At 44.8% G+C, this 20686-nt stretch overlaps 1 protein-coding gene across 1 annotated transcript in view; it reads left to right on the forward strand.

Annotated features, from left to right (window-relative positions):
- Positions 1-20686, forward strand: part of ARHGEF28 (Rho guanine nucleotide exchange factor 28) — a 281786-nt gene that overhangs the window by 118311 nt on the left and 142789 nt on the right. Inside the window, 3 exon segments of the mRNA XM_036020409.1 lie at positions 9956-10139; positions 12537-12717; positions 16145-16217. Of these exon segments, the coding sequence (XP_035876302.1) occupies positions 9956-10139; positions 12537-12717; positions 16145-16217 (438 nt within the window).

Raw genomic sequence — 20686 nt, forward strand, 5'->3', positions numbered from 1 at the left:
CAGAGATGGACATACTTTTGAAGATTAGGTTAACTAGGATAAAATATTCTGTTTTAGTCTATTGGGGCTTGGATAACTCTTGAATTAAAGCCTTGCCTCCCTGTTCAACTGAATTCCTTTCCTTCGCTTGTGTTCCCAGATGCTTGACATGGCTGGCAAGCACCATGCTTTCCCATACCACTGGGGAGGCCGGTGATTGAGAAAGGCTCCCAGAGGGACTACAGATGCCATCTAGGAGGACTGACAGCATGGCCCCGGGGACAGAGTAGCTCCTCTCCCAGTGGAAGAGGGAGAGCTTGTCCTGTTTATATTTTCTGATTTCAGAAAAAAACCCCACTTACTTGAAAAAATCCATATGGAGGCTTTCATATATATATATATATATATATATAGTTACAAACCAATATTTGGTAACAATGTGCAGATCCAAGATTTTTTTTCCAAAGTAAATTACTGTTATTTTGAAAAACTGATTTGGACTTTTTTTGCAGGTCTCTAGGTAGAAGTAGTTCATATGTTCAAAGGTCTCCTCATAGGCTGAAGTTCTTGGTTGTACAGAGATGGAAGGTCTACATTATACCAATTATAAAGCCATAACAAGATCGTCTTTTCCCCAGCTTTTGAGATAAAATTGGCATATAATATTGTATAATTTCAAGGTATGCAATGTGTTGATTTGATACATTTAAATATTGCAGAATGATTATCACCGTAGCACCAGTTAACACCGCCATCCCGTCACATGGTTCCCGTTTTCTTCTTGCAGGGAGAACATGTAAGAAAGGCGATGCCATGAATTAGATCTGCAGGGCAAACGTCAACATCTTCAGTAAAACAAAGACAGTTTTGTGTTAGATTGCTTTATCAAGTTTGAAGAGGCAAGCTTTCTTCCTGCCTTTATAATTAATTCTATGAATGGAAGTTTTTAGGGTCTTTAGGGGAAGACGTTTTAAGCGTCTTTAGGGGAAGAAGTTTTAAGCCAACTGAGTTTTTGCAGCTTTTCTGCAGGGCTATCTTGGGCACAAAGTTAAACACAGCTGATGTATTTAGGAAGCCAACTTTAGATGTATGGTTGGCTGGAGAACTGTCCCCAGGGGTAATTAATTGTTGGAACTGGTAGGACCTACTGAAGGTAGTTTACACGATTACTTTAATTATTGATTCCAAAGGTCACATCTAGAGTATGGTCCTAACTGTGCAAGTAACATCAAGGGAGTTATAGCAACCACAACAGATTTAATCTTGACTCTGGAAATCAGAGAAATGGTTTTCAGTTGTAGAATCCGTGTGATGAGGGCAAGTCCCAGCAGAGCCCCTGGGCCCACACGAGGCGTGGCGAAATGAACAGTGAGCTCAAAGGACAAGTAAAAACCTTGTCACGGACTCCAGTTTAATGTATAAGTTATGTAACATGATGCTGTTACTAAGAAGAAGGATGGTTAGCATGAGGCTTTGTTTTATTAATAGAGTCTTCATAAATTATTTCCCTTTGAAGGAGAATGTTTGTTTTTCTACACTTCAGAACTGATGGGGAACAAGGAAGGCCGTGCAGAGGGCCGAAAGGACTCTGAAGAAAGTTTTAACAGGAGAGGTTGTTCAGTGACTGTTAAAATGTTGTCCGGACGGCTTAGCGTTCCCTCGAGGAGTTTAAGAGCAGTCGTAATATTTCTTCTTATCTGCAGGAAAAGCCATTAAGTGAGAAATAACAGTTCATTACGAAAGACTCAGCTGGAACTGCCAAATTTCTGTGCCATCTACATCTTGTTTCAAGCCACGTACCCAAAACCATCCCCTTCTTTCTAGGCAGCAGGAGCAGGGAGTGTGTGGGCCAGCCGTGTCTGACAGGGGGAAATATCTGTGTCTCTTTCTTTGAATAGAGGAAAGAGATCCGTCACTGGTAAGAAGCTAGGTTTTTTTAACACTTGAAACAGAGCCTGGCAGGTGGTTTTATCCTTGACTACCGTTTGCTGGCTGTAGAAATAGAAGGAAAAGAGGGAAGCTCTGCCGGCTGGCCCGGCTTGCACTCCCGGCCCCGTCGGAGGGTGGCGCACTGGACTGGGAGACGCGGCCCACGACCTGTGTGAAAGGCCACCTTTGTTCTTCTGCCCCCAGACTGTGCTGGAGAGCGAGTTTAAAATAGCGTCCACTGAAATACCAGTGGGTAGAAACCCAGGAAGGACAGAGTTATTTAAAAATACAAATTTCCAGATTTTAAAAACTTTTCCCAAGGGGGGTTTAAATTAATGCATTATGGGTATTGACTGATTCTGGGGTTTTTATATATGTTTTTGGAAATCTTGACATATTTCAAGCAGTTGTATATATACCCTGTATTAATTACTTTCTAGCCTTCTATCACTTTGGACAGTGTCTGAAGGGTAAATATATCCATACTTTCTTTTCTGACATTTAAAACTGGTATTATGTTCCTTCAGTTGCTAAGGTAACCCACTGGATAAGTGCCAGTGGCGGACAGACTGTTCTTTAAAATTGGTCCAATGGCAAATCGGTAACATTGTTCCCCAGCCCTTAGCCAGGCACGTGCATGCAAATCTGCATCATTTGCGAAGTTCTAAATCCTTAATTTAAAAACATTTTCTGTGTCTTCCATCCATTTTTAAGCTTTTCTATTTTTTTAATCCTCCCCTGAGGACTTTTTTTTCCATTGCTTTTAGAGGGAGAGGAGGGAAAGAGAGAAGCATCAATGAGAGAAGCACTGATCAGTTGCCTACCGTGTGCTCCCAGACCAGGGATTGGTGCCTGGATTGGGAATCGAACCCATAGCCTAGTTCTGTACCCTGACTGGGAATCAAACCCACTGCCCTCAGTTATGGGATGACACTCCAACCAACTGAGCCACACTAACCAGAGCTAGCTAGCTTTTACTTTTTAAGGACTGGCTTTACTGGCAGTAAAGAATTCAATACAGAATTGAACTCAAGGAAAAGGATATTTTTTCCTCCGTCAATTAAAGTTGTAGCTCATCTCCACAGAGTTTAGCATTTCTCAGTCTGAGCCTTTGGACTGGCAGCCTGGCTTTCAGTGCGAAGGCAGTGCGGGAACCCCACCTGCTCACAGGTGAGCGGCTAGTTTTCTGGTTGTGCTTGATACCAGACTCACACTGCAGATTTCAAAAGGCCGTTTCCACTGCAGGTCTGATGAGTCTACACTTTTTCTACTTGTCAATAATGAACTTAGGTTGCATGGTATTTCATTTGTCGCAGAAACAGAAAAAGGTTCCCGGCAGGTTAACGGGAGGGTGCCTGTGCGGGGAGAGCAGAGAATGCCTGGTGTGTTTAGGCTGTCAGCAAATATCCAATGAAGGCATGAATGGTGGATACAAATCATAGCCTGGAAGGAATATCAACAAATTAAAAAAATCGTTGCACAGTCCGGAAAGGGTGTATGACATGATTGCTGCTGATGGCCCCTAGCCGCCACCTGAGGCATGGGTTGAAGCCCATTTGTCTTAATGGCACATCTGGTGTTCTACACTGATGCAATTACAGTGCCTCCTAGGCAGACAGCTCGTTCCCTTAAATTATGCTTTTAAATTATAACCAGAGGAAATCTGTTTTCAAATATACCACATATCAATTTAGTGACTGTTTATTACATTTCTGTATGAAGAGATCAGACAAATGTATGTGACAGATAAGTCCCCCAACACTGGCTTTTCTAGTTCTTGAGGACTCTGTCCCATGCAGTATTTTTATTATTGCCCCCTGACAATCCCACGGGGAAGGCTAGGCAGATTTCACTTTCCTTTTACAGATCAGGCAACTTAAAACTTGGGACTTGAGTGGTCTGCTTAATTCAGTAGTGGGATTAAGCCCAGAGTCGCAGGTGAGCTGGTGCTGAAAGACCTGGCTCCCGATGGCTCCAGGAGTTGGGTTATGCAGGGGAGAAATCACTCATCACGGTGGCTCCAGGAGCTGGGGTTGTGAGCTCTACTGACTGGTTGGGGCCAGGGCAGGGAATTGGTTTTATCAGGTCCTGATGTCTGCCATGACATTGTTCTGTCTGCTTTCATGAGGGTGGTTGGTAGGGCCGTGGGCCTGGGGCTGATGTTACCTTTAGCTTGGCCAAAACTCTCTTTCTGTGATCAACAGAAACCTGAGGCTTTGTTCTCAAGATATTTTGATATGAACCAAAATTTGATGTCTTAAGGACTTGGTGATGAAGGGTGGAAGTGGATGGACAGAAAGGAGAAAGGGTCGTGTTAAAAAATGGAGCCCCTTCATGGTTACAATGTGTGGCTTTGGAAACCAGAGTGGGACTTATTTAACTTAATGAATTGGATTTATGTGAATTAAAAAATGTTCTTCATAAACTTACAATGTTGAATATATTTTTAAAAGATATTATTTATTAATTTTTAGAGAACAAGGGCAAAGGAGGGAGAAAGAAAGGGGAAAAAACATGGGTGTGAGAGAGAAACATTGATTGGTTGCCTCTCATACACGCCCCTACCAGGAACCGAACCTGTGACCCAGGAACGTGCCCCAACCAGGAATTGAACCAGTGACCCTTCACTTTGTGGGATAATGCCCAACCAACTGAGCCATACTGGTCAAGGCAACAGTGTTGAATACATTTTAGTGGTTCCACTTAGAAGTTATGAAACATTACTAAATCCTGCAGAGTACAATAGAACTACTTTGAGTTAACTTGTGTTTAAAAATATCATTTGCTTCTAGATTATTGCCCCTATTATACTTTAGCTTAATTTTAAACCTATTTTAAATATGTTAATAATTTTTAATATTTTGCTCAATGTTTGAGGCTGTATCCTGGCTTAGCAGCAAGTCATGTGAATTTAAAATAACTTGCAAAAGTCAAACAGAACCAGAGACTTGGAAATAAAGAACAAACTGACAGTGACAAGGGGTGCAGAAGGGGGATGACAGGGGAAAGAAGGGGAAGGGGCAAAAGAAAGAACATGAACAGAGGACTCATGGGCATGGACAATGGGGGGATTAACTGTGAGATTGAGGGGAGGGTCGGGGTGGGGGTGAGCAATGGGGAAAAAGGCGGGAGAACTGTAACTGAACAACAATAAAAATATTTTAAAATTTAAAAAACTTGCAAGTCACAAACAGCCCTGGCTGGGTAGCTCAGTTGGTTAGAGCGTCATCCTGATAGGTCAAGGTTGTGGTTCTCTGTTCAGGGCACGTAAAAGAAGCAACCAATGAACGCCTCAACAACAAACTGATGTCTCTCTCCCTCTCCCTCTCTGTCTTTCTTTGCTCTCCCTAAAAAGTCAATTAGAAAAGTCACAAGCATTTTTTTGTTCTTGTTTATTTTTACCTAAGAGACTTTTGCCTAAAAGGTCTTAAGAGCTGATTGGGAAGACAGAGGTATAAAAAGAAAGCATAGATAAATGTTTGTTAACCACATATTTAGTTAAGCTAAGGTATCCCAACCCTGACTTTGCATCAGAATCACTTGAGAATCTTCAGAAAAGATTGATGCTTGGACCCCACCCGGGAATTCTGTTTTAATTTTTCTGGGGAGGACCTTGAACACAACCGTGACTTTTGGTAGGGAGCTGGGAGTGGATGGGAAGGGACACCCAGGTGCTGTTGAACTCCAGGCGTACGTACCATCATCCTCATCCTTCCCTACTCACATTTCCTGTTTCTCTTCAGAAGTATTATTCTGATTTTTATAGTAACCGTGTCCTTGCTCTTCTTTATAGTTTTACTACTTATGTATCCACAAATAATATGGTTTAGTTTTTACTTTTTAAACATCATGTTAATTGAAATGTATTCTGAATATTCTTTTATGACTTTTTCTCTTTGACATTATAATTATATTTCTTAGTTTCTTCTATGTGAGTCTGCAATTCATTTTTGTTAAAATACTAGTGCATGATTTTACTACAAGTTTTTTTGTTGGTGGACAAGAAGATCACTTCTGTTTTTCACCATTTTCCATTTGGAGCATCTTTTCTGACAGTCCTCACTAGGCTTTATGTGTAGGAATGGAACTGCTTGGTCTTGAGACACCAGTTTCTTTTTTTACCTTTTAATTTTATTTTTTAATTGAACTTACTGCGGTGACATTGGTTACTAAAATTACATAGGTTGCAGGTGCACGTTCTACAGCACATCATCTGTATGTTGCACTGTGTGCTCAGCACCCCAAGTCAGGTCTCCCTCTGTCGTCACCATTCACCCCCCCCACCCCCCGCTTACTCCCCCTTCGCTCTGGCACGGTGCTGTCCAAAGGGATTGTACTAATTTATGTTCTCTCCTGTAATGAATGTGAGTTTATGAGGGTTTGATGATTTATTTTTCAATCTTCTAAACTGAATTGTTTGCTAATTAAAAGGCATAGTCAGACCTTATATAGGTATGAGAACAACCCTAATTCAGACTGAGCAGTGAAGGAAATCACTTTCCTTTCATTAATAACCAAACCGCGAGGCCAGTCTGTGCTCGTGTCGCAGGCACTCTGGAAGGTCCCTGGGTGTGTGCTGCATTGCACAGGTCCTTCACCCTGAGAAACCCAAGGCAGGAATGGACACTCGGGCCTTTGCTGTGACAGCCTCGTTTTCCAGGCGGAGAACCCGAGGAACGGCAGCTCGAGGGGCATGGGCGGGGAGCCCCCTTCCCTGTCTGGGGCAGATGAGCCTCTTTTTGGGCCCAGATGGGGATGTTGCACAGCCTGCTCATTTCTTTTTGTGTCGGGGTGATTTTGCTCCCAGGATGTTACAGCCCATACCTTTTAATGTTTGACATTAGAGCAAGTCTCAGTAATTCTGTTGCAGTTACAATTAGTTCAAATAATTCAGGCTAAAGAGGAAGATACCTATTTATTTGGGGGGGGGGGGTTTATTTTAACTGAACACCTCTACCTCTGCCAAATTGTATAACCCCTTTCAAAGCTTGTTTTCTAGCTGCTGTTCAGAATCTGAAACTGTAACAAGGAGAATAATTTATATATGTCATGATGTTTCCTGTTTCAAGCTGTTTGCCTGATTCTGCACTCTGACCTTTTATACTGAATGAGAAAGCACACTCTTAAAACATTTTGCCCAGCTTTTTATTTTTATTTTTTCTTTAAATATTAGAAGGTCTCCCTTCCCCTGCCTTCCCATCTCGCCAGGAAGAGAGTAGATTCTGGAAGAAGGAGGGGTGGGGGGATGGGTGAAAGTGCAGTTCTCTATCATTGAACAGGATGTGAGGATGGAGCCAGGGAGGAGGGAACGGGCAGCTGGACCAACAGAGCAGGCCTGGAAGGCTCCCTTGTGGAGGAAGCAGCTTCTCCTCACACCCTGCGGGTCAGCTGAGTGTAGAGAACGACACCAGAGGTGTGAGGGTACTTGGGGCATTGTCCCAGGCCCTGTGGGGAGTACCGTTGACATGGTTGACATCGTACTTACCTTTATCAATGGTACTGTTTTAAAAGGGAATGCAAAAGGTTTAGATGTTCGGCCCTTTTTTCTTGAAAGAAAGTTGTCTCCTGTATAACTGTGGGACACTTTCAGTAGATTCAGATGGAGATCAGTGACTTAGAAATTGCATCCTAGTGTGGCTGGTTCCAGTCGCACGCTGAGAGCCATGTTGGGGGGTGGTGTGCATGTGTGAGTGTGTGTGTGTGTGTGTGTGTTGTTACCTGACCCTAACAATCCTCTTCCTGATTATTATTGAAGAAGAAAACAAATGGAAGTGTTATCCAACATGCCTTGTTGGGAATCTGGTAAGAGTAAAAACCTACTTTCTAATAAAACAGTTTTAAATCCTTCAAAATTTAAAGGATAAAGTAATTAATAGTAAGCTATTTAATAGACATTATAACTCTTTGACGATATCAAATATCTTCAAATGTCTGGCGGGGGCCGACCACCTTCTCCGTTTTTAGACATTTCACCATCTCAGGTGTTCCCTTCCCAGGGCATCTGCGTCATGTGACGCAGGTGGATGACGGGCGGGACAAATACACGGTGAGATCAGTGGCACTTCACTGGGAGGGCTCATTTGCATATTTAAAGTATAAGGCCTTATGTTCACTGATCTAGATATAGAAATAGCAGTATAAATGGGTTAAAAATGTAAGCTGAGCAGCTTTCTTTAGCGTCCCTGTGCTGTAAACTATTTCCTGGTGGTTTCCCAGTAAGGCTTTGTTGGGTGCTGGCTTCCCAAATGGTTTCCCCGCCGCCTGCCAGTGAGGCAAAGCCGAGTTCGTAGTGCGCTGTGGTAAGGGAGAGCTCCGCCTCCACAGATCCGTAGCAGTGTCCCCAGTGGGTAAGGCAAAAGCGGAATTTATGGAGAACTTGAATTTTGGTTTAGTGAGAGTTTTTAGTGCAGGGGAGAGGTGATGGGCAGGGAGGGAAGCTTGGTTAGGAGTGGGTACAGATCATGATACAATAAACTCTGGTTTGAGGGCTTAAAAACTGTCTGTTGAAGAGTTGGTGGGCCCTAAAGGAAGTTCCTACAGTGGATGGTCAGTCGTTTGCCTGGGTAAGTAAGTGGAATAATAAAGTTACGCTACTGCAGACAATGAGATAGTGAGATCACATTAATGCGGACTGTCAGCCGTGTGGAGAAGTAGATGGTTTTTGTCCTCTGTGTCTAAGTTGTGTGTGGGAGTGTGTATTTTGTGGTGTGAGTTTAGTCAAGAGGTATCACAGGCAGAACTAAGAATGAGAGATGCTTCAAGCAGCAGCTGTGGATCCAAATTGCTATAGTTACTAAAATCTAACTCCCATGGGTGCTCGCCAGGGAAAGCCAATGGTCACTGATTCATTCGTTCAATAAGCAAATATAGAGCACAGAAGATGTGTCAGGCTCTGTGCTGGGAGAAAAGACAGACCGGCGCCTGCCTCTCAGGCCTGTCGCCCAGTGAGATGCAGTGCTGTCTGGGCCTCTTTCAGGTTCCACACGCAGCAACCACGTTGCTTGCCTGCAGGGCGGGTGTAACTCCGAGTGTTGCAGCGTGCCTCTTCCAACCGGTCACGAGTGTCAGAGTTCTCATGGTTAGCTGGTTAAGATTAGGCTTGTCTGAAGGTGTGTCTTGATGTCTGTGGAGCTCACGGGCCTAGTTTTTTTAAAAATGCAGGCAAATTTATCCTTTTACATTTCCAACGTAATGCTTATCATGGGCCACCTGTATTCCAGGCACCGCGTCGGTGCAGTAGAAAAACAGATGTACAAACTCTATACAAATTACGAGATTTAAACGTGCACACAGGACTGAGATTTTGACAGTCAGTTGCCATTCATCTCCACAAACACCAAATGACTTTAGTTTGCTAAACAGGATGATGGGTGTTAGGAATATAAAACTTCAAGGACCCCCTTAACCTGTAAGATGATACAGTTAGGAAACAACCGTAATATACAGTGGCAAACACCATAATGAAACCAGGACACACAGACCAGCTGGGAGCTGGGGTGGCTTTGGCAACACTGAAATAATTCCACAGATCTAGTAGATGGATGAGGTTCAAGGGGAACCACAGTCTCCAGTCTTCTGGACACATGAAGCCCATTTCTGTCCCAGTTTCTCATCAGGAGACAGCACCTCCAAGGACAAAGGGTGGAAACGGAGGCTGTTTCCAGCGTTGCCTCTGAGAGCCTGCCCGGCTGGAGTAGCACCAATGTCCCCCCCGACAATGTCTGTTTCCACGGGGTCGTCTGCTTCTAGCACTTGTTTTCCCTGGATGGCGTTACTCCAGGGATGTAAGTGATGCGCACACGCACCACAGTGTGGAAAGAACATCGTACTAGCAATGAGCGGACCTGCCCTCAGCATCCACGGGCTACCTGACCTTGGATAAGTCACTGACCTCTCCACATCTGTAAAATGGGCTGTTTGGATTAGATGTTTATGAGGGTTCCTTCCAGCTCTGGCATCCTTATTGTGTCTCAGACATGGTCTCTGATAAAATGTATGAGACAAAGTTTGTAAACAGAGGGGCTCATCTGTGTTTTCTTCATTTCAGTGCCTCTCCACAGAGAGTCTCTCCTGCACCTGGCTGTGAGATGGGGCCTGCCGAAGCTCTCCCAGTTCCTCGCGTGTCTCCCGGGGGGAGTTCAGGCCTTGGCTTTGCCCAATGAAGAGGGCGCCACGCCAGTGGACCTCGCTTTAAATGGTGGACACTCCAAGCTGGTTGAAGACATCACAAAGTGAGTCTGGCTACTTGGTAGTTTCTCTCTTAATCTGTTTTTATAAAGTTTGCCAAACACGATGGAAAAATCGAAATAACCAAACCACAAGGTAATATTGGTTTATGTTTTACCATTAGTACTCATGGATAAAGTACAGATATATATGTGCATATATGTATATGTGTATGTATATGTATAGTACACACACAGATATTAAGATATATTTGGTGTTAATATTTCATGTGGGAGAAGGAGTTAAAATCTCAAAAGTCTTTATAGGGAGCTGTAATTACTAATACCCCCCGCCCCCACCCCCTACTTATCTTTCAGGCTTCAGCCTAAATGTCACTTCTTCAGAGGGATCTTTTGTGTTATGGTCTTTTATGATTATTAATTCACAATAGTAATTGTGATTAAAGTGATTAAAATTATTCTCTATATTAGTCATAATTTAGAATTTTATGTATGTAATGATCATCTAATTCATATTTGTCTCCCTCCTAAATCACCTGAGGGTTAAAAGTATTTCTGTTTTACCCACTGCAGTGCTCAGCACTTAATATTTATTGAAAGAACATAAACTAATATTCACTGTTGAATCAATGAATAACAGACACACCCTAAAATACTAGAAAGCCAATGGATGGTTATCAGGATCTAGTGAAATAATTTAAAAGAAATAAGTTGTCAACTATTAAGTTATCCATGTTGATGATGATGTCCACACTTTTAAAGAAAAATGAAGGTACTGTTTGTTACTTAGAATGGTTTTAGCTCTGTCACTCAAGTTATAAAAGGGGGGTTCATACATGGTAATTCTCTTCACTTACCATGTGGTAAAAGCCCCAGGTAAATGGGAGAGTACATTAAAAATCACAAAATGCTACATCAATATTAAATGTTGTTAGAATTGTTATAGTATGAGTGAGCTGGCTTTTCTTGTTTGGCTCATGGAACTCAATGTAATTAATTTCTGGTTGTATGATACATAAGTGGACATTGGAGTAGAAGTCAGTGCTTTCTGGGATTTTTCCTCCCTCATTTGGTCACCAACCACGGAAAGAGCCCTTCCACAGGGAATTGCCCCCCTTTTGTTTTGCTCTGACGTGACCCCACTCTCTCGGCTGAAAGGGGAAGGCAGGACTAATTCCTTCGACGTAGTCATTGTTACACTGAGGTCCTGGGAGGCTGACTTCTTCATCTGTGGTGCCTTTTTTTCTTTCTGCTTGGTACAAGACCAGGGGATATTATGTGTTTCAAAAGTTTGCACATCTAATAAATCCATTTATTGGATGCGATTAGCAGTAGACTGTAAGCGAAATTGAGAGCTTTTCTCAATTAATAGCAATGATTGGATTGCTCAGGCTTAGAGTTAGTTAATTTGCCTCAGGGGTTCTCATTGGAATAAGATGTTGTCTCCTGGAAGATTCTGGAGTCCCTGCCAATAATTAGTGTCAAGAGCTTAGCAAGATGCCCCAAATCGTAGAGTGTAAGTGCCCCTTATGAAGATCCCTTTTGGTCACTTCATGTGACGGAGATAACGTTTATTTGATTGGACGTACACTGTGTTTTTGTAAAGCAGTGTTCATGAACAAAACAAAGTCTTGGCTGAAGAGGAGAGAGGCAGGGCGCTGGTTCTGGGCAGTGAGGACCCCGGGAGCAAGCCGGTGGGACGTGACACGTGCTGAGGCGGGCTGTCATCTGGGAGCCACTCACGTTCTCCTCCCGAGGCTTCTCCCCTGTGTTTACTGCGTGACCTTCTACGCCCTCCAGAACATTGTGATATTAGCCACGAAGCCTCCATGTAGCTAATAAATGTGTGATCGCTCTCAGCCAAAACAGAACAGAAAATAAGCTGATATTCAAGAATTGAGTTTGGGAATATTGCTCCTTTGTTTACAAGTGCATTCAAGAATACAGCACAGTCAAATTTACACAGGTTTTAATTTGCATGAGAAAACGATTTGCAGTAGCCAGCCAGTGTGTTTTGAATATCTCCCTTGTTTGTAACATCCAGACCTTGCCACGCTCCCTGGAGATTGTGTCTGTTTTCCACTGTAATCACCTAATAAACTGGTGGCTGCCTGCTAATGTGGCCCCATTAAAGGGAGAGGCGTCTTTTCAGATTGAAAGAACGAAATATTGAGGTAAACTACTAGATTTAAAAGTCAGTGCTATTTTATTATTTATATAAATCTAACATACATAATTGTGTGAATGGCTTTTCGGTTGCTGTCTTCTCTGGGTGGAAAAAGAAAGATGGCTTTATTAGAACCTGTTTACATGATCTTATTGTCAGAAGGTGGCTTCTGAGGCTTGTTCTGCCAGTGGGATCATCAGGGTCAAGGAGGGTCCTGGGATTTGGGGGCCGGTGTGTCTGAAGCTGTGCATGGGTTTTGACTTGTGACGGTTCAGTTTCCAGGGCAGACGCTCCCCAGGCTTCTCCCGGGTGCAGCTCAGCGGAGACGCCGTCCTGCAGTTCATTCACTCGCCGGAAACGCTGACCCTGACGTTTAACCACACGGCCGAGCATTTGTTGGAGGCAGATATTAAACTCTTCAGGAAGTACTTTTGGGATAGAGCCTTTCTCATCAAGGTTTGTACCCTGTTTTCTAGCACACGAGAGCACATGCCTGGGGAGTGCAGACAGTGCCGTCCTTGTTTGGGGGACAGTGTTTTTGTGATAGAAGCTCAGGGGCTACGGAATTGGAAACTGTCATACCTTAGAATTAGGATTATTATGTAATGTTTTGATAGTAGAAAATAGTCATTTATGTAATATGCTTGCTTCTTTTACTTTTTATGAGCCAGCCTTGCCAGTGTTAGGTTTTAAAGTTCTAGCATTGGATATTTGCTATTAACTTACTGATGACATAGTAATTCTTACCTAGAGCAGTTGCATGTAGGGTTGTTTTACGTGTCTCACATCTATGTGTGGGTTTCTTACAGCTCAGGGGTAGTTAAGCATATGTGTCCCAGCGAACAGATTCTTCTGGAATGGGGCCTGGTCCCTTGAAACCTGTTCCTTTTTGCAGAAGTTTCCCCGCCTCCCTTCGGGGCCCGGAGGCCAGTGTTGAGTGCTGTCATAGCCTGCCTATTTCAGGGTTTAAAAGGTTTCATTATCATCATTTTTATTTTCTGTGGAATCTAGAAGAATGTAAAGAATATTTACATCTTTTAACTATTACTAAGCAAAATGTTATTTTGAGTAAAAGGGCGAAGTCAGCCTAGTTGAGAGCCCTCAGGGTGCAGCGGATTCGCTCACCAGATCCTCCAGCACAGCTGGCAGTAAGGTGCAGGTTCCACGGCAGTGTGGACCCCACGGAGCATGCAGTTGGGAAACTGGTATTGTTATGTATCACAGTTTGTGTAAAATGTTTGCTTCTTAGTATTAAAGATGTATCCCCAAACACCGTATATAAAATGAAGATTATTGTTGGCTTATTCCATATAGGGTTTTATTTAAATAACTAGAATTGAAACATGTTCTTCAGAGTATGAACTGCTGCGTCCTTTTGTTGGGTTGTTGGGAAATTAGTGTATAATTTTCTGGCATATGATGTTTCCTTGTTTTGCTTAAGGATACTTGTCATTTAAAGATACAAAGACTCCCCTGGCCAGCGTGGTTCAGTGGTTGGAGCATCGTCCCGTAACAGAAAGACTGAGGGTTTGATTCCAGGTCAGGGCACACACCCGGGCTGCAGGTCCTGGTCTAGGCGCCTACGATCTCAGGCCCAGATGTGTGAGGGAGGCAACAAATTGATGCTTCTTTCTCGCATTGGTATTTCTCTATGTCCTTTCTTCTCTCTCTAAAAGCAAACATCTGGTTTGCTTTTTGGGAAAACAAAAAACAAAACAAAAAGATACTAAGCCTTCAGCCACCCCTGTGGCTTCTCACCCAGGCCCCCAGGTGCGGCTATTCTGGCTGGGCAGAGGCTTGGCCTGGGGGGCAGCATCGCTCAGGGCGTACCCTGCCCCACGCCGGCCGGTCTGGGCAGAGCTCCTCCGCAACCCGTGTGTCCTCAGAAGGGGCTCCCAGGCCGCAGCACAGCACCTGGTGACGAAGCTCCTGAGGAGCATGGAGCGGGCTCTGGGTATAGCAAAAATTATTGAACTTTCCATCATTCAATCCTCCAACTTCTTAGTTTGGATTTGTGATTTCTCATAACACATTCAGGAAAACACTGCTCCCCTTGGGGAAGATTTAGAAGGAGTAAATGTAGATGCGTCAATAATCTTTTGTAGTAGTAGACTTATAATAACAAAGACCCAATAGAAATTGCTTTCCAGTTACTTGGTGGAGATTTTCATTTCACAGAAAACACTGAGAGAATGAATGTGTTCATGGTAACACATCAACAGAAGAGGCAGTTGAGATGGAATGGCCTTGAGTTCCTGGTGCTGTCACGTCCCTGTTTCTTTCCAGCCTGGGTCGTGCGGCTGCGGGGGGTGGGGGCGCCGAGAGGGACCCTGACTGAGATTCTTCAGGATGTCCAAAGGCATCAGTTCTTACCTGCTTGACAAAACGTTTTGGTGGTGTTACCAAATTTAAATTCTTACTTGGTTAGATGTTATTTTAAGTGTAAGTAGGTGGTGATATATAGGTTCTCCACACTAAAGCTTTACCATTTGGAGTAAAAAATATCAGATTTTATGTTGTAATGCAGTATTCCCGCTTTATTAAACCTTCGATGTCTAAAATCCTGTTTTGATATCTGACTTGGCCTGAGGAACTAATTCATGGCCAGTGGACCACAGCATATCCTCAGTGTTACGAGGCATCGTCAGCCTCAGGGTCCGGGCATTGCCCAGCTATCTGCAGCCTTCCAGAACAGCAGTAAAACCATGCTGCAGAAACCTAAGTTTGCTTTAGCACATCCAGGAGCCATTCGGGTGACCCCGTTCAGAGCCATGCTTGTTCAAAGGTGTAAAGGATTCATGTTATAACATTCTGTGGTAGCTGCCACTGGTGGACTGATAATTTATAATGATTATTAAATGTTAAACGGTGACAGGTTGGTGCTACCTATCCAAACTGGCCAAACCTTAGCTGTGTGTTTGAGTCACGTCTCAGTTCTCTCCCTGCAGCAGCGTAGTGTTAATCCGAATGCTGAGAATTCAGTTCTCGGTACACTGAGCTTAGTCACACCCCCGGGGGATTCAGGCGTCTCCGTCAGCTGCAGGGCTGCCGCCCAGGGTCGCCCATGTGTGCAGTCTGGAACATGTGCTCATGCCGTCTCGGGCTGTTTTACCATTTGACTCATTAGCACATAATTCTGCTTTTCTTCACATTCTCACTGGCTGTGGGAAATCCATTTGAAAAGAAAGCACGCCGAGGGTTCCAAAGAGGGCAGCTTCTCTCCAAGGCTCACACACTCAGTCTCAGCCAGGGACAGCCTGCACTTGTGTGTGTCAGCGTGCAGCCCGAGGCCCATGCTCCTCGGGGGCCCTCCGGGTGATGGCGGTCCTACCCCACTGTCTGGACCCCCAAGATCCCTGTGTCTTGGGGTGTAGGTGCGCAGATGCATAAAACAGTGGCTCTTCTTTCTGGTTTTAAGATTTTCTTTTCTCTGTCTCTATCTTTGGTTCATGTATCTCATTCCAGAGAACCTTGTTGTGAGCTGTGGAAGCAGTATAGCAGCCGGCAGTGGTCCCCAACCTTTTTGGCACCAGGGGCTGGTTTCCTGGAAGACAGTGTGGAGAGGGGGTGTGGAGGGGGCTGGGGGGGCAGGGTGGAGGAGACAGGAGGCAGAGAGCTCAGGTGACCTTCAGTCAGTTTCTAACAGGGGGTTGGGGACCCCCTGCAGCAGAGGATTATTTCCAGGGACAGTTTTGGCCCTTGCCTTCAGGTTCCCCCAACGTCTCTCACCATCTTCCTGGGGTGCTGCCTACTTTCCCAACTTCCCCGGGCCATCCTTCTGGCCTGTCCCAGCTCTGAGGTCCTCGAATGTGGTTTTCATCTCTTTGTTGCATATTTGAAGCCTCAAATGGTATTCAGTGATTTTTTTTTCTTGCTTCCTTAGACTCTTGAAGAGCAAGAAACAAGGCCAGAGGAAAGACCAGATATGCCCTCCAGTGAGGCAGAGCCCAAAGAAGGTATGCATGCCCCCTTTCCACTGAGGGAACCCCGAAAGTGCACAGGACTCAGGAGTGCACTGGGGTTGAAGTGCATGGGTGCAGCAGAGCCGGAACAAAGGGGATCAGAGGCAAGACCCGGGTTGGGGACACTGCATGGGTCCTCTGGCGGCGTCAGGTGAAATATTCTGTGTTTGCCTCTTTCTGTGTTTTGGATTAGCATTTGCCGAGAGCTGTTGGCCAGGTCCTGGGCCTGGTCCTCCCTGGCTCCTGATCTCCAGGGCACTCTCCTGACACAGATTATTCCCTCAGTTTCAAGTTCAGTTTCTTCATCCCATTCAGTCCTTCATCACTCGCTGGCTCTTTCGTTTGTTTCACCATTGTGGAGCCCCTACTCTGTGCTGGCCTAGGGGGTCCTCAAGAAGGTGGGGGTGGTGAGGGTGCTTTTGTTGTCACAAGGGTTGCGGGGGACACCCCTGGCCTGCAGAGGAGAGGGGCGGGTGTGGGGTGTGTTGCAGGGTCCCGCACAGTGGTTCACAGTCCCGAGGGAGCGCCAGAGCCTGAAGGTACAAATCCGCTGGAGGTGGGAGTCCTGACAGGAGGCATAATTTTTGTGACACATTGTCACCATTCTCTCCCACATCGTCACACACATGGAGTCATGATGCTGCTGCACTTGCACATATCAGCTAGCTCATTTGCCGGGGCGCAGTACTTTCTCAGTTTTCCTGGCTCAGCAGATTATCTGGGCATGCAATGTCTACTTCCATTCAGGTCCTTTCCCCTTTACAGACGCAGTTAAGTCTGATCTGTTAGCGGGTCCTTGTAATAAACACAAGTTTGGTCCTAGGGAGCATTCTCACTCCTGTCCTCGAAGGGTCCTGTAGTTGTGTGGAATGGATTCTAATTTTTGTTTGTTTTTATTTAATAAAACACAGTAGTTCCAGGAACCTGACATCATTATGTCTTCTAGGATAGTTTGACAAAGGTTTTATATATTGAAATAGATATTATCTTTTATCAGTGTCCTTTTGCTTTATACATTAGAGTATTGTTTTTATTTTTGAAAGTATGTGTGAGGATGGGGTTATACATATTTGGAAGTAGGGTACCTTATCTCTGCAGATCCAGGAGAGTTGGGGGGGGGGCATCACGCATGGTCTGTTAATGTGAAGGGACAAGAGTCTGATGGGCTGAGAGCCACCAGGCTGGACGCTGGGGTTGGGAGAAACAATAGGACTGGGTCTTTGTCCCTCAGCCACCAGTTGTGGACAGCTGGTTCATACCTTTGACTCTTCTTGCAATTAGCCACAGGTAGTATAATCTTAAACTTTTTGTCCCCGTGTTTGTTAAAAAGTCATCCTGGAGAAGGAAGATTTGTGGCGAGTTGTTGGAAATCTGAGTGGCACCCCCCCACATTGCACACGGTCCTGGGTGAAGTGACCAGCTGACCTTCCACCCAAGCCGCACGCGCTTGGGCCCCTGTGAGAACACCCCCACTGTTTTCTCCTGAGCAACGTGCTGGCTGCATTGAGGGAGCTGCAGCTTGCCCTGCCTGCCCAAGGAGGTGGTGGACAGCTTCACACTTTCCTTTGAAGACCTGTAGGGAAAACCTCTTCTGGTCTCATGTGAGGAATGCTAGCTTCTTCTGAGCACTTGGCTTGCTGTACTGCTGTAACTGGAACAGATCAGGTTTCTTGCTTCTAGTTGGCTGATAAAAAGTTGGAACTGAATTTCTGGCCAGCCAACTGCAAATGTGTAGGGTGCTGCTGAATGCATTTTTGCATTGCCTTTATTTCGTAAGCCTTCACCTGTGCTTTTCCTTTGTTTATTTTTTAAATCAACTTCTGATTTTTACTTAATGTCTTGTATCTTTTTATTCCCCTGTAATACACCTTCAAACTAATTTAGAACAAAGTGAAATCTAAATATATGCTTAAAGTCTAAGCTTCTGCCCGTACGGGGCTGACAGTTTGAGATCGGGGCAGGAAAACAAGCTACAAGCTGAAACTGGAACCCACCTGACAGCTCCAGGGAGCTGCTCCAAGTAAATCAGGCCACATTATTATTCCAAGAGGGTCACTGTGAGAGTGTGGGGAGAAGGGATTGGACGGGCTGGGGGCTGCTGAGTAATGCAGAAGGGTCCGCATCAGAGCAGTGTGACGAGTTTGAGGAGATGGGGGCGGATGGGTTCTGTCCCAAAGGTGCGGTGTGTCAGGTGGGCGAAGAGGCGATTCCTGGTGTGTCCCTGAGGGGGACAGGCCTCACAGGAAGCAGGATCATGAGAAAACTGTACCCGGTTTTAGACAGGTTGAGTTCGATGGGCCTAGGGGACAGTTGGGTCAATACACCTGGCTGCTACTTGGACTGAAGTCCCTCAACCAAAAGCAAAATAATTTGGACAGAAACTCAAGTCCTCTAACTCCAAATAACGTGTGTACTTTATAGATCTGCTAGACAAAATGCTTTTATTCGAATATGCTTGTTGGACACTAGAAACTGTGTGCATGTCCCAGCAGAGGGCAGTATTCAACTGAAGTGAAAATGCCATATTAGTTTTGTCCATTCATAACCCTGGAGTTGACTGGACTGGAAGAACAAAACATTCTGAGGGTAAGAGCTTGCTTTTCTCCTTTAAACTCCAAAAGCAAGCTCTCCCTTTGACATCTACTAAAAGATTCTTAATAGCTCATGTTTCCCTGCTCCTCCTGCAGCTCGGACAGAGGGGGATGCTCGATCTAAGCTTGTGGCAGTAGCTGCCATTGATTAAAAACTATAACAACTTTCGTTGGAAATTTACTGTGCTGTTCTTACTAGTGCGATAGATGGTTTAATTACTGTCTATGAACCAATTACGTTTCTGTAATTTTATGATTGTACCTGTACTTCCAGAATGATGGGAAGTTATAACAAATGAGTTAAATGGCCCAAAGCCATCTCACTTTTAACATGCTGAGATGAATAAACTAGTTATACTATTTGTTAGTCCCCCAACATATTTTGTCCTTGCTTTTTTTGTCCTTATTTTGTGCCTTATTATCCTACTCTAGGATTTCCAACGAGCACTATACAGAACACCAATCTTGGAGGATGTTCTGAGAAATAAGGGCTCTTTGGCCAGAGAAGTAGAAAAGGCTGTATACGAAGCCCCCGTGTTGGAGACGGAGAATACATTTATGTTTTGTAGCTTCTAGTAAGTCTTGCAGCCCAGGAATCTAAGGATCTCTTTTTCACAGTTCTCAGCATCTCATGGAAGTGGTCTGTGGAAAGTACTTTAGAAATACTGCTCTTCCTCATTTTTACGGGTCCTGTTCTTTGCAGACCTTTTATCTCCTTTTCCACGGCCACCTGGGTTCTCTCCATCCAATAGTACAGTGATGCTTACGCTGGGAGAGAAGCCGGGGGCGACTCATAGTCCTTGTGAATTTCCAGATCACCCCTGCCTCGCCTCACACTTCCGTGTGTGTGCTTTGGGAAGCCGTGGTCTGCCTGGAGTTCGTGGGGCCATAAAACAAGGAGAACCATTGCAACACCATTGACCACTATGCACATGCCTTAACTTCTGTGTCACCAGCTTCCTACTTCATTAGTTTCCTCCCATTGATTATCTTCCACATTTTCATTACAAGGAAAATGGAGCTGTGATTGGAACTTGAGTTGCCATCACAAAAGGGAGAGGGGAAAGCCATTTCCTTCAGGGCTGGCCAGCGGCCGTATGCAGGCCCGGAGGGGTTTCCTCCCCATGATCCTTGTGGAAGGTGGGAGAGGCTGTGGATCCAAATGCAAGACACAATGTGGGCAGACAGATGGGAGTCCTGTAGGCTCCTTCACTTATTCATTCAATAAACTTTTACTGAGTGCCCACTGTGTGCCAGACACTGGTCTAGGTGCTGGTGATATAGCAGCAACCAAAAAGGCAAAGAGAAAATACCCTGATTTCAAGGAGTTGACTGTCACTTAATTTCACTCAAGCATTTGTTGATTGCCAGGCACTGCTCTCCATGTGGGCGCTTCAGCTTTGAGCTGAGCGAAGTTTGTAGTTTGTGGAGTGTGCATTCCAGTGGCCATGGGGAGGGATATTTGTGGGAGTCAGGAATCAATTTTCCCCATTGTATGCACGAGGAAGTGGCTGCACGGAGAGGCCACATAACTTGCCTGAGGTGACACAGCTTGCCCAGGCAGTCAGAACTCACTCTACTGTAGAATACTCACCACCCTTATGTAACAGAATATTTACCTAGTTAGTCTTTGCGCTGCTGACCTAGGGATCTCTCCAGCATTTGTGTGACAGAAAAGTGCAACATTAAAATCGTTGCCATGAAATGAGCTCTCTGCCACATGGCTGGCCCGTCTCCTAAAGTTCCTATGATGGGAGATTTGTGACCCACAGGCACAGACATGTCTTGGTGACACACACCGGCAACAAGCAGACTGCTCAAAACCTGAGCTCTGCCACACACTGGCTTCTGAGCACCATGCAAGTGACGTGG

The sequence above is a fragment of the Phyllostomus discolor genome, chromosome 3, assembly GCF_004126475.2.
Source record: "Phyllostomus discolor isolate MPI-MPIP mPhyDis1 chromosome 3, mPhyDis1.pri.v3, whole genome shotgun sequence".
NCBI classification, from domain to species: Eukaryota; Metazoa; Chordata; class Mammalia; order Chiroptera; family Phyllostomidae; genus Phyllostomus; species Phyllostomus discolor.